This window comes from Coregonus lavaretus (assembly GCF_964263955.1).
Source record: "Coregonus lavaretus genome assembly, chromosome: 36".
Lineage (NCBI taxonomy): Eukaryota > Metazoa > Chordata > Actinopteri > Salmoniformes > Salmonidae > Coregonus > Coregonus lavaretus.
Window position 1 is genome coordinate 8,009,700 of NC_140023.1, and position 13,626 is coordinate 8,023,325.

General features: G+C 42.8%; 1 protein-coding gene across 1 annotated transcript in view; it reads right to left on the reverse strand.

Moving 5' to 3' along the window:
• Positions 1 to 13,626, reverse strand: part of LOC311110591 (ryanodine receptor 2-like) — a gene marked incomplete at both ends in the record, with an annotated part of 90,749 nt that overhangs the window by 46,085 nt on the left and 31,038 nt on the right. The window contains 21 exons of the mRNA XM_084153110.1: positions 934 to 1,163; positions 1,565 to 1,625; positions 2,687 to 2,736; positions 2,972 to 3,093; positions 3,839 to 3,912; positions 4,029 to 4,144; positions 5,578 to 5,701; positions 5,980 to 6,055; positions 6,148 to 6,225; positions 6,538 to 6,675; positions 6,835 to 6,921; positions 7,117 to 7,195; positions 7,657 to 7,820; positions 8,147 to 8,287; positions 8,398 to 8,488; positions 8,678 to 8,898; positions 9,387 to 9,556; positions 9,854 to 9,974; positions 10,299 to 10,407; positions 10,708 to 10,894; positions 11,008 to 11,143. Of these exons, the coding sequence (XP_084009236.1) occupies positions 934 to 1,163; positions 1,565 to 1,625; positions 2,687 to 2,736; positions 2,972 to 3,093; positions 3,839 to 3,912; positions 4,029 to 4,144; positions 5,578 to 5,701; positions 5,980 to 6,055; positions 6,148 to 6,225; positions 6,538 to 6,675; positions 6,835 to 6,921; positions 7,117 to 7,195; positions 7,657 to 7,820; positions 8,147 to 8,287; positions 8,398 to 8,488; positions 8,678 to 8,898; positions 9,387 to 9,556; positions 9,854 to 9,974; positions 10,299 to 10,407; positions 10,708 to 10,894; positions 11,008 to 11,143 (2,575 nt within the window). The remainder of the gene's footprint in view (positions 1 to 933; positions 1,164 to 1,564; positions 1,626 to 2,686; positions 2,737 to 2,971; positions 3,094 to 3,838; positions 3,913 to 4,028; positions 4,145 to 5,577; positions 5,702 to 5,979; positions 6,056 to 6,147; positions 6,226 to 6,537; positions 6,676 to 6,834; positions 6,922 to 7,116; positions 7,196 to 7,656; positions 7,821 to 8,146; positions 8,288 to 8,397; positions 8,489 to 8,677; positions 8,899 to 9,386; positions 9,557 to 9,853; positions 9,975 to 10,298; positions 10,408 to 10,707; positions 10,895 to 11,007; positions 11,144 to 13,626) is intronic.

A 13,626-nucleotide genomic window follows, 5' to 3' on the forward strand; every position in this document is an offset into this window, starting at 1 on the left:
AGCTTAGATTTCTAGACAACTTCCTGAGTGTTGGCTGGTGGCTAGAGTGTGAAGGCTAGAGGGAAGTTGATATGTAGAGACAGAGAGGGCTCACAGTGGGTGAGATTTGATAATTAGTGAATAGCCGTAGTGATCACTGGCAGAGAGAATGTGCCACCTCGCCATGTAAATGACTGAGATTTAATGAGATGAGGTATGGAAGCTGGCTGAGAGGGGAGGGCATCTCTGAATTATTTAAGAGGTCTTAAATTCAGCTGCTCACTGCCATCTCACCCGCTACCAGACATATGGAGGACATTGACAATGTACAGTATGAGGGAAGATGGGCTCCTGTGGACACCGTAGTTGGAAGACAAGAGGTTGTGATTACAGATTGACTTGGGTGATTTTATTCACACTCTATTGATACTGTGGGTTTTGAGAGTGACTGAGTCATACAGCCAGCAGATTAGCATTTTTCGTCATGAATCTTGTTCTGGAGGCAGCTCTGCAGCGGTCACTAGCTAGCACAGCCACAAAGTCATACAATCAGATTTTAAACCTAATCCTAACCATAACCATATATATATATATATTTTAACCCTAACCTTAACCACACTGCTAGCCCCAATGCCTAACCTTAAATTAAGATCAAAAAGCTAATTTTAGTTTTCATGAAGTTTTACAATAAAGCCAATTTTGACATTGCAGCTGGCCTATCTAGCGGAAAATCGCTCAGTTCTGCCTCCAGGACAAGACTCATTCGAATAAACGTCAACCGGGAAAATACTTGAGTCAAGACATCCATTTATCCCACCAGTAACCATAAATACCTTACTCAATTTTGAGAGGATCAATGATTATTCTGATGTAGTGCCTCCCCAAACTGACAAACTCTCATAATAATACCATATCATTCTACCTCCCAGGATACAGAACATGAGCCACACGTACCCAAGAGGTCTTCTCCATACTGGTTGTGGCTGAGGTGTTCAAACATGGCGGTGAGAGTGGGCAGCAGGGCGGTGGTGGTATAGTCTAGGATCTGGGCCACCCCTCTGGACTGAGTCCTGCTCTGGGTCATAGAGAGGTTCTCCACGGTCATCTCCAGGTCCACCGCTGCAGCCTCGAAGAAGGACCGTAGCGAGACCCTGGCTGATTCTGGAGCAGTCTTCATCAATGTCCTGAAGGAGGTTTCCCATATTATTGAATGAATTGAATGCCATTATTGGATCGTGTTCCACATCTGGTCTAAATTAGCAATATACTGTTTATATAATGTTAAAGAGTATAATTTGCAAACATGAATGAAGAGCATTTTTATATAGTATTTTTCTTCATCAAATACTTCTGCTCACTAAAGAAAGAGTACTACACATGAGTCCTCTAGCTATTGGCAACACTATTTGTTCATTTATCAACTGAATCCTTTATCTAAGCAGGTGAGTTCCATTGAGATAGCAATCTTACGAGGTAGCCCTGGCACCAACAGTGATACCAACAGATATCAGATATCATCAAGGTATCAGTGCCTGAGTGACAACAGCTCAGCCGACATGGGTAACAGTGAGACCGTGTTATCTACCTGACATCCAGAGACTGGGCCAGTATGAGAAGACAGGTGACGATGGAAGGTGCATCACTCCCTGAGGAAACACACACAGGGGAAATCAAAATCATAGGGATCATAATCTCATAAACTGCTGATAGGATCTGGGGCTTAGGTGTGTGGAGACGGATAGGTTATGTGTCTATGTACACACTAAAAACAAATGGTTCTATATAGTGCCAAATAAAGGTTATTTGGCTTGAAACCATAGCGGAACCCTTTTTGGTTCTATATGGAACCTTTTTTTTAAGGTTCTATAAAGAATCATGCTCATAAGGTTCTAAATGGAACCTGTATGGTGCTACAAAGAACCATTTCATAAGGTTATATAAAGAACCATTAAAAAAGGTTCTAAATACCACCAAAAAAGGGTTCCACTAGTTACAACCCTTTTTAGGGCTATATAGACCCCTTTTTTATGGTTCTTTATAAAACCTTTATGGAGAATGGTTCTATAAAGAACCTTTCTCAATCTCAAAGGTTCTTTGTAGAACCATTCAGGGTTTTTTATTCTGGTGTAATAGCCATATTATATTGTTAAAATTACAGGTTTTATTATTGTGTTAATTAACAAGTTGAATCAGGTGTGCTAGCTCTGGAACAGCTGGGGGTCCCTGAGGAGAGAATTGAGAACTACTGACTTAGTCAACAGTTCTCAAATGACACAAGGCCATACATGAGTCTTTCACAAGACACCGTCACTGGCCATAGTCATATATAACATGTAATAGCATAACACAACAGATTAAATCAACTGGAATGACACTCTCACTCATGGTTGCACAAAAAGACCTGTGAACAAACCATGCCCCAAAATATCAGAATAAGCCACCGGCCCTACATTATAATTATTACTAAAAGAGGAAAGAACCCTTTTTTGAACTGCAAAGAACCATTGAAGGGCTCGAAGGGTTCTTTGGGTCAGTATGGTTCCACATAAAACCATCACCCTTCCCAAATAACCCTTGAGGAACCCTAATTTGCTATTGTATATGTAGATGAACGCAAACAGTAGCAATATGAAAACATGAACAGGGACATGAGATGTAAACAGATCTTAAGTCAATAAGCTTCATGTTAACTTTATACCATCCTTACCAAACAGAGATATCCTGTGTCTGACAAGAGCTCCCAGTTTGCAGAACAGGCTGAAGATGGGAGGACAAGAGAGAGGGATGGAGAGAAGAGGAATAGAAAATGAAATATGTTGAGAATGCAAAAGGTAGAGAAGACAGAGGACACCTCTATGTTCCTGGGCACATGGGCATATTTAAAGCCAAGTTGGGTTAAATGCCCCTTTTTTAAAGTGCATAGACAAGACAAAAACAGTTATAAAGCTAAATGCTGCTAACGTTATTATTGTAATATGTTATTAACCGATACCTGGTGACCATCTCCTTCTCCTTATTGGAAGCGTGACCTCCGTTGCCTCGGGAGCTGGCTGCAGTGGACAGGAAGTAGAGGTGATGGTTCTTCAGGTACTGCTCCAGCAGGGGTAACGCCACCTGTGGGAGACAAGTGTTTTTAGGCAACTCTAACCCAATAGACTTAGCACACTATTGTGGTCCTCTGTAGCTCAGCTGGTAGAGCACAGCGCTTGTAACGCCAAGGTAGTGGGTTCGATCCCCGGGACCACCCATACACAAAAAAAATTTATGCACGCATGACTGTAAGTCGCTTTGGATAAAAGCGTCTGCTAAATGGCATATTATTATTATTATTATTATTTATTTGTGTCAGCACACCAATATAGACTATTCATATCACTTTATCAATGTAGTTTGGTAAATTGACCCTGTTTTAACACATTGTGTCTGTTTTGAGTTATTTCCTAAGGAAAAGTCATAGTTGTTGTGCTGTATTTGTTGCTATGTCTTAGCATTGATCTCTGTGTGGAGAGAATCAGTGGTCCCATCAGTGGGAATTAGCCCTTTTATTTTCTGTCTCTTTACAGGGAGCGTGGGAGGCTTAATCAATGGTCTGATGGCAATCGACATGCCCACATGGGTTTCCAAAATGGCTATATCAATTTCTGGAGCCACAGTAGCTTTCACTTACTGGGTTGCCCATGGCAACCTCCCAACAAAACGAATTAGCCTACATCAGTGTGTGGTCGTAAAGAAATTAATAATAGCCAGAGCCATATCAAGCAGGACAACAGAGTGGAAATTGTTCTTTCACATCCACCTACAGCACATGCCCATCTCAGTTGTTGGACTGGAAAATAAAAGGGGTTTTACGTTTACAAACCTTGCTGAAAAAGTCAATCTGCTGCTGGTGGGGAGCCTCTACTTTTGCCATCTGACCTCTTGCCTGCATAACCTCTGAGGAAAAACACAACGCATCCAATTACATGCTATGTGTTGTAAGAGATGAGTGAAACTTCTGACGTCACTTATAAAAGGAAAGATGGCTGATGCTATATGGCTACCATCCTTACCCAGCTCCTGCATGTGTTCTTGGGCCTCCTCTGTGTATGAGAGGAGCTGCTGTAGGAAGGTGTAGGCAAAGCGGTTTGCTATGGCTGGTGAATCCATCTCCGCTGCCTTTCTGTCCCTGTGCAGAGATGCAGCACTGTGATGTCATTAAGAAGTCAGGAAGACAGATTGTCTGGACACTATGAGGCTAATGGAGGTTTACTGTATACATTTGAGCAAGGCACTTAATCTAAAACGTTTCATTAAATATCGAACTGTTAAGGATGCACGACAATGATTAACCCCTTCCACTCTTGGGAATTGGCCTATATGGATAGGGCTACATTGAAAAAAATATGGTAGCAATTAAAAAAGAACAGTTTGGAGATTATGGGAAAATTATTAGACTAAAGGTGAGGACACAACTGTTCACCTGACACAAGACTGAATCCAAACATTACACTGTTGATTTTACATTTACTGTACTTTTCACCACTGAAAATACTCTGGATACATTCAGTAACATGATAAGAATATTATTGGAAAAGGGTTTGAGTGAGAGGTCTAACTGGGGTTTCCAAGTGGCCACACACCTCTCCAAAGTGTCCACAGTTCCTAAGTAATTTCAATGCACATTTATGACTCAAAGAAGAGTCTTCAACTATAAGGTGATTTTCTTTTAGCTCTCCTAGCTGTGCCTTTGAGGAACAAGAGCAAAAACACTTGGTAGTTATTTTCTTTGGAACACAACTCTGCATCCCCACCTTCACACAATTAGTGTTGTTGTTTACGCAATCCAAAAACTGTCCATTATAAATCTGGGTCAGGTGGGCCTAATTTGAAAGCTTGTTCTATTGCCTACGTGACTAGCTAAATTATAAAATACGACCTTATATTGTTAGTCTTTCACTAAGCAATTCAGAGAAGCAGATCGTAATTTTGGCATGCATTGAATGGAGTCATGGGTGCATTCAGATACGTGGTCCGCAGCAGATTTTCTTCAAAATACAACAAAAATAGGTTAATTCATGTTCAGAACAACCCAGGGTATAACGTCATGTCATCTTGTAACTGTACATCAAACATAGTGATCATAAATGTTGACACTGTATATTATGAGTTTTATGATATGGAAATGTGAAGTGCACATTCAGACTCAAAGGTGTTTGGCTTGCTTGTATGACATCAAAGCGGAATTTATTATAATCCTCAACGTCTCATTTTTCAAAAGAAATAGAGTCCCCGTAAATTACAGCATTTCCCTCACAATTTTTTTGTGCAAAAGTTGCCCAATTAGCATTAAGGATAGGAGCAACTTCTTGTTGCGTGCGGTGCTCAAGTTCAGAACGTCTGTCAGTCAAAACCCATACAGTGCTGTGAAGCGCAGACCCAGAGCTCTGACGTCATGTATAACATGTTACTGTACAGCCACTGCGTTCCAATTATCGTGCTTATCAGGGTCCAAAGCTGCCATTTTCAACCATAAACGGGTACGAGTGTAAAGGGCTACAGAACAATGATCACTGACAATTAGCATCAGTTGTTAATAGTCCTTGAATGCCAGTTCCTCACCTCCACACTGTGTAGCCGTTCAGCTGGAAGAACTTGAGGACATCCTGGGCTTTCTCTCTCAGTTTGGCTTTCTCCTTGGTAGGGAGGGTATCATAGGGCACCAGTGTAGAATGACCCCCTCCCCCTGGAGTAACAAATCAGAACAAAGTATAATAGATGGACGGATGTGAAATTCAGAAAGGATATCCAGCGCATTTGAGGGAATTCACCAATCTTTTTCATATAAGCATTTATTTCAGATGCAAAGTCATTATGTAGATTAATCATTCTGCACAGTGCTTTGCTTCAGAACCACTGAGTAACTTTTTGGCCTGGTTTCAAGTTGCCAGAGGTACACGAAATCACCTATAGGCACAACCCCTCTTAGAGCTTAATTAATCATGGTTTGTGATGAAATGCTACCTTTAGCATCCACTTCCTGCTTCTTCTTCCTGGACCAGGTGTTATGGTAGTTCTCAGCCAGCAATTCAGCCATAGACTGAAGGAAAGTATAAAACAATCAGTTATTATACAGTCAATAACAATAATCCTAATTGTATATGAATACAGTATGTCTATGTCCTGACTTACACACTGATCCCATGAGAGTGTCACACTGCTCATGTCCATTGGCTTGGGGGTGAAGGTTGATGCTCCTTCAAACGACAGCTAAACCACAGACAGAGACATCCATTCATTTACATCTTTCTACGCATTCATTGCAATAGTTTAGTACATTCAGTGTGAATCAAAGCAACAGCAGCAACAACAACAACAACAGCAACAACAACAACACCCCCAACAGCAACAATATGGACAGTACAGCTGCTCAGTTTCAATGAAGAAAGCAAGGAAGGAAGAAATGCAACAGATGGGAAAAAGTCAACAGGTTCATATCAGAGCAGGACTTAAACAAGGTCATGCCAACAGTACTGTGTGAGGTCCTATGGATTCAGGTCCTATAATACTGTAGTACTATACCTGTCCAGCCTGGGAGATGCGGCGTGAGCAGGTGAGTAGGCCAAGGCCATCTCCCTCTTTAGTTCTCTCTATTGTCCAGCCAAAGGCCAACATACTTCGCACTGTCTCCTTTATGGACCAGCGATACGCCTCTTTGTCCTGAGGAAAACCAATGTGACAGTAACAAACAGATGATAAAACTTTGGAACTGCAATATGTTCACGACAGACAAATGCAGACAAATATTAGATATTTTATTCCAAATATCAATAAAATCCTAAAACAAACAGTACTCTGTATGTTGTAGCTTAGACCCACCCTCTCAGCCAGAGCTCTGTAGGGCTTCAGGAGAGGGTGTACTTTGGTCTTTTCACAGAGCTCCCCATGGACCCAGCCATTGGCAAACTGAAAGTCATAGCAAAGATAAACATACATAATTAATCATATACAGTATGATATTCATATACACACACAGCATAATCTTCTTCATACACAGCAGTTCACACATTACACAGAATGACAGTGTCCACAGAGTTATTGCACAGTACATATTTTAAACTCAAAACAAATATACTCATAGTAAACTCAAAGCTCAGTTACCTTGTCCATTGACCACTTTTCATGGGTGTGTTCTGCATATTTATTCACCACAAACTCCAGTTTCTCTGGTACTGACACACTAACGGGGAAAAAATAATAACTTTATAACACATGTCAGAACAATATAATATAAAAATGCTCCTTAAATGGACATATGTATTTATATTTTATAATATTATCAAACAATATATATAGAGGGCGGCAGGTAGCGTAGCGGTTAGGAGCGTTGGGCCAGTAACCGTGAGGTCGCTGGTTCAAATCCCCGAGCCGACTAGGTGAAAAATGTGTCAAAGTGCTCTTGAGCAAGGCACTTAACCCTAATTGCTCCAGGGTCGCCGTCAATAATGTCTGACCCTACTCTCCGAGAGGTGTCTCAGGGGGAGTGAGATATGTAAAAAACTAATGTCCAATTCATGTGTGTGAAATAGGACAAATGCAAGCACCCACTTTATTATTATTATATATATGTCAATTTAAAGAGCATTTCTACAAGAGAGGACATGAATAATGGTATCACTAAGGTCCTAGCCACAGGCTCACTTGGAGGTGTCTACAGGCTGGGGGTCAAAGTGCCCCTGTGCGTCCATGGAGGGGTGTCTCTCCATCCAGGCTACACAGCCAGGGTCCATGTGGTCAGCAGGGAGGGCTCCAGCTGCAGCCACCAGACACTGCAGAGCCAGCTTGGAGAGCTCAGCGTCATAGTGCTGTTTAGGAGAGGAGACAGGGAGATAGTCTGAACAAATACATGCCTTAGGGCTACACAGGAGAAGACATACGCAATATAAATCATAGACTGGGTGGGTTAGTGTGGGCAGTAGCATTATTGCTTGGTCTGAAAACAAACCCCATGCCCCCTCCAATATCCAATAGATGTTTATAGATATGAAGGGATCCGATTACAATATGACTTATTCTTCAAATGGGCTTTTGGGTTGCTCCCATTGTAGGCTATTGCTTACACTCATCTCTTCAGCTCTGTTAACATCAAATGGTTGTTTTGGGACAGGCTGAAGAGTTGGTCCAACTGTACCTTCCTGGACAGAGCGTTGAACACTCCCCTGAACAGCTTCCTGGAGAGGTGAAGCTCCTCCTCTGAGGCGGAGCCCAGGTGCCCCAAACCTCCAATCAGACAGTAGTACTTCCAGCTCTGCTCATAGTGATTGGTCAACAGCTGGAAGGAAAGTGGCGAAAGTCAATTTCTTCAGAAAAGTCATATATGTCCAAATACACACATACATTACATGGCCTGTGTATGTGTGTGACTACTATTATATAACTAACCTTGAGTGGTATTTTAGTGTGGTTTGTCAGAAGGGGCACATCGAAAACAAGCCGTCGGAGCAGAGGTTGCATCAAGGATGGCCTGAGCTTACTGAGGACACATGCAGAAGGACACACAGAAATACAGTATGCACCAACAATTCCCTTTGAATTACATCTCCTTCTAAATAACTGCTCCCGTTCTGCCTCTATGGTAGAGAAGGTGTGCAAGTGATGGAGGAGAACAGGGAGCTGTATGGAGTGATAATAATAATAACATTAGTTCCTCCATGTGCCCCACCTGCATATGGCCAGCATGCAGTCCTCGATGGCGTCTCTCTGGGCCTTGGTGAGGCTGAGGGCCCTGGACAGGCGGTAGACGGCCTGGAGGAGAGCATCCACCAGCGGCCCCTGGTCCTCTGTCCCAGAGAACAGGCTGGAGCACTTAGTGAGCAGGGGCAGCACAGCCGTACACAGGTACCTGTTCAGGGCCAGGGCCATGTCTGTGGCACTCAGATCAGTCTGCAGGGAGAGGAGCAGCCGGGTGAAATTTAGTTTACAGAAGTGTCAGGACTAAAAAGAGAGGGGCAGTTTTAACCTAGGGACAGAGACAGAGGAAGAAAGAAAAAAGGATTCGATCCATAAAAGTCTGAGAGTCAGAAATGGAGAGAGACATTGAAGACTAGTAAGAATGAGGGAAAGGGGAGTGAATGAGTGAGTTGGTATGGTAACACTGCCCCATAGTGTTCGTTAGTAGACACTACAGATCCTGTCTCCAACACTAACCCTAACTCAAATCTCATTAATGAATTAATGGTGCACTTCATCTGCATTACAGGATAATCCTTGGGATGTGATAGTCTCACTCTGTGTCCCACAATGTGCATTGGCTGAACACTCCAATGGGGTTATAGTGAATCACTCCAGTGGGCATTCCTGTAGGTCCCTCAGGTCCATAACAGTGGATCACTCCAGTGGTGCTGTGTCAGTATGGTCAATGTCTCCCTCACTGTGTCCAGAGAGGCCGCAGCCTGCAGGTCTGGCAGGAAGCCCACTTCCAGCAGGTGGAGCAGGAAGCTCTGGTCCTCGATGCCGTACACACGGTCCAGGAAGAGCACCATGGCTGCCTTGTGGTCCGGGCAGAACACATTGGATGGGTCTGGCTCGACTACTGTGCCATCTGGATAAATGACAAGAACAGAAGGAAATTTGGACAAATATTTCACCACATTATATTTTGGCTAATGCGGCACAATTTTTACGATGGGTGGATCTATAATACATGCTTGGCGATCCGTCTCAAAACTTGAGCCAACTTAACCCCAGGCTAATTGCTACCATATAACAGAGAAAGCACTCAGCAGGAGGATGAGACTAGAACCAACTTATCTGTAAAAAATAAAAATAAACAGTACAAGCTGCAAAGATTGGGTTTACAACCACATAAGACTATAGTGACTTCTCACAGAGGACTGACCTTTTGCTAGAGAAGGGAGTTGGAAGGGGATGCCGATGACTCCCTCCAGGTCCTGGATGGGGATGAGGGACCTCAGGATGGCCCGGATACGGATGGCCTCGCCCTTCCCAGCATGGATCAGCTGGACAAACATAATCAAATCAAAGTGATCAGCTTTATTAGTATTTTATTCTTAAGCTCTGCCATTCATTCCAATGTCTTTAAAGACTTTAAAGAAACAGCCAACGTCAAATGATCTTGCTGTCAGGTAATGTGCAGCATATGACACAGACCTTCACTTTTTGGACACAAATAGAAGTGGAGGAAATAAAGCTTCTTAACCCATAAGGTCAATCACTGCATGGCCAATCAATGTAACCGCAGGCAAGCGTTTTCTAGTCCTACATTAGAGCCCTGATCGATTGGACTATTGACAGTGTCCCATCAGGTGGTTAAACAGACTAACATGCATCTCCGGGGCACAGCGGCCCAGCAGGTCAATGAGGGCGGAGTAGAAGGTCATGATGGAGTGGCCCATGTGGATTATGTCCTCCTCCTCATCCTGCAGCACGTTCCTGTGTGGGCGGGGAGAGAGAAGCGTTTACATGACTCAGAAGCTGTGCACCATAATGATTTTACTCATGTTTAAAGGTCAGTTGACATAACTGGACGCCATATTGAATCAAGCTGAAGAGGGAACGGTCATAGAATTACAGTACATACAATATACTATAATACTAGTATATATATAGTATTTGTCTTCTAATTGTGTGTGGGGAAGCCTATCCTCTTCTGGCTGACCAGTAGGAAAACCAAAAGTCACCAGTTTACTGGGGCAAAAGACTTGTTCTTCCAGTGTTCCCTTTCTAACTCACAGTGTTCTGTTGGACTCGTAGGTCGTGGAGGGTCCGTCCATAGTCAGGTCCTCTGAGATCCTGATGGCTTCCTCCATGGCTGCCAGTAGACCATCGCCACCCTCACCTCGCAGGGCGGGGCCAAAACACTCCGGACGGCGAATCAGCAGCCTCACCACCGAGTAGGCATTCTCCTCCACACTCTCCCCTGTCAGCAATCGACTGATTATTAGCCTAATTTCTACTCTGTAGTCTAGCTGTTATCAGTCATGAACTACATATACAGCTAGAGTATCTGTATAGTCAGTTTTAACAGGTTACCGTTACAGAAGACAGCAAAGCGCAGGAAGTCCAGGTAGCGTTCCCCCTCCACAGGGTTCCAGCCAATGTCAGGGTAGCCTTTAGACACCAGCATGGGACAGCTCTGTAGACCACAGCCTGCCAAGTACTGCACCACCTACAGAGAGACACAGAGGACAGAGAGATAGGGAGAGGGAGAGGGAGAGGGAGATAGATACAGTAGACTGTATATATATACATATATATACAGTACCAGTCCAAAGTTTGGACACACCTACTCATTCCAGGGTTTTTCTATATTTTCACTATTTTCTACATTGTACAATAATAATGAAGACATCAAAACTATGAAATAACACATATGGAATCATGTAGTAACCAAAACAGTGTTAAACAAATTAAAATATATTTTAGATTCTTCAAAATAGACACCCTTTGGCATTCTCACGCTTGGCATTCTCTCAACTAGCTTCATGTGGTAGTCACCTGGAATGCATTTCAATTAACAGGTGTGCCTTGTTAAAAGTTGTGTTGTGACAAGATAGAAGTATACAGAAGATAGCCCTATTTGATAAAATACCAAGTCCATATTATGTCAAGAACAGCTCAAATAAGAAAAGAGAAACGATAGTCCATCATTACTTTAAGACATGAAGGTCAGTCAATACGGAAAATGTCAAGAACTTTGAAAGTTTCTTCAAGTGCAGTCGCAAAAACCATCAAGCGCTATGATGAAACTGGCTCTCATGAGGACCGCCACAGGAAAGGAAGACCCAGAGTTACCTCTGCTGCAGAGTATAAGTTCATTAGAGTTACCAGCCTCAGAAATTGCAGCCCAAATAAATGCTTCACAGAGTTCAAGTAACAGACACACCTCAACATCAACTGTTCAGAGGAGACTGCGTGAATCAGGCCTTCATGGTCGAATTACTGCAAAGAAACCACTACTAAAGGACACCAATAAGAAGAAGAGACTTGAATGGGCCAAGAAACACAGGCAATGGACAGTAGATTGGTGGAAATGTGTCCTTTGGTCTGAGTCCAAATTTGAGATTTTTGGTTCCAACCACCGTGTCTTTGTGAGACGCAGAGTAGGTGAACGGATGATCTCTGCATGTGCGGTTCCCACCGTGAAGCATGGAGGAGGAGGTGAGATGGTGTGGGGGTGCTTTGCTGGTGACACTGTCTGTGATTTATTTAGAATTCAAGGCACACTTAACCAGCATGACTACCACAGCATTCTGCAGCGATACGCCATCCCATCTGGTTTGCGCTTAGTGGGACTATCATTTGTTTTTCAACAGGACAATGACCCAACACACCTCCAGGCTGTGTAAGGGCTATTTGACCAAGAAGGATAGTGATGGAGTGCTGCATGAGATGGCCTGGCCTCCACTATCACCCGACATCAACACAGAGTTAAGGAAAAGCAGCCAAGAAGTGCTCAGCATATGTGTGAACTCCTTCAAGACTGTTTGAAAAGCATTCCAGGTGAAGCTGGTTAAGAGAATGCCAAGAGTGTGAAAAGCTGTCATCAAGGCAAAGGGTGGCTACTTTGAAGAATCTCAAATATAAAATATATTTTGTTTGTTTAACCCTTTTTTGGTTACTACATGATTACATATGTGTTATTTCATAGTTTTGATGTCTTCATTATTATTCTACAATGTAGAAAATAGTAAAAATAAAGAAAAACCCTTCAATATGCAGGTGTGTACAAACCCTTTGACTGGTACTGTATATATACAGTTGATGTCGGAAGTTTACATACACCTTAGCGAAGTACATTTAAACTCAGTTTTTCGCAATTCCTGACGTTTAATCCTAGTAAAAATTCCCTGTCTTAGGTCAGTTAGGATCACCACTTTATTTTAAGAATGTGAAATGTCAGAATAATAGTAGAGAGAATGATTTATTTATTTCATCACATTCCCAGTGGGTCAGAAGTTTACATACACTCAATTAGTATTTGGTAGCATTGCCTTTAAATTGTTTAACTTGGGTCAAACATTTCGGGTAGCCTTCCACAAGCTTCCCACAATAAGTTGGGTGAATTTTGGCCCATTCCTCCTGACAGCTAGTGTAACTGAGTCAGGTTTGTAGGCCTCCTTGCTCGCACACGCTTTTGCAGTTCTGCCCACACATTTTCTATAGGATTGAGGTCAGGGCTTTGTGATGGCCACTCCAATACCATGACTTTGTTGTCCTTAAGCCATTTTGCCAAAACTTTGTAAGTATGCTTGGGGTCATTGTCCATTTGGAAGACCCATTTGCGACCAAGCTTTAACTTCCTGACTGAGGTCTTGAGATGTTGCTTCAATATATCCACATAATTTTCCTTCCTCATGATGCCATCTATTTTGTGAAGTGCACCAGTCCCTCCTGCAGCAAAGCACCCCCACAGCATGATGCTGCCATCCCCGTGCTTCACGGTTGAGATAGTGTTCTTCGGCTTGCATGCCACCCCCTTTTTCCTCCAAACATAACGATGGTCATTATGGCCAAACAGTTCTATTTTTGTTTCATCAGACCAGAGGACATTTCTCCAAAAAGTACGATCTTTGTCCCCATATGCAGTTGCAAACTGTAGTCTGGCTTTGTTATGGCAGTTTTGGAGCAGTGGCTTCTTCCTTGCTGAGC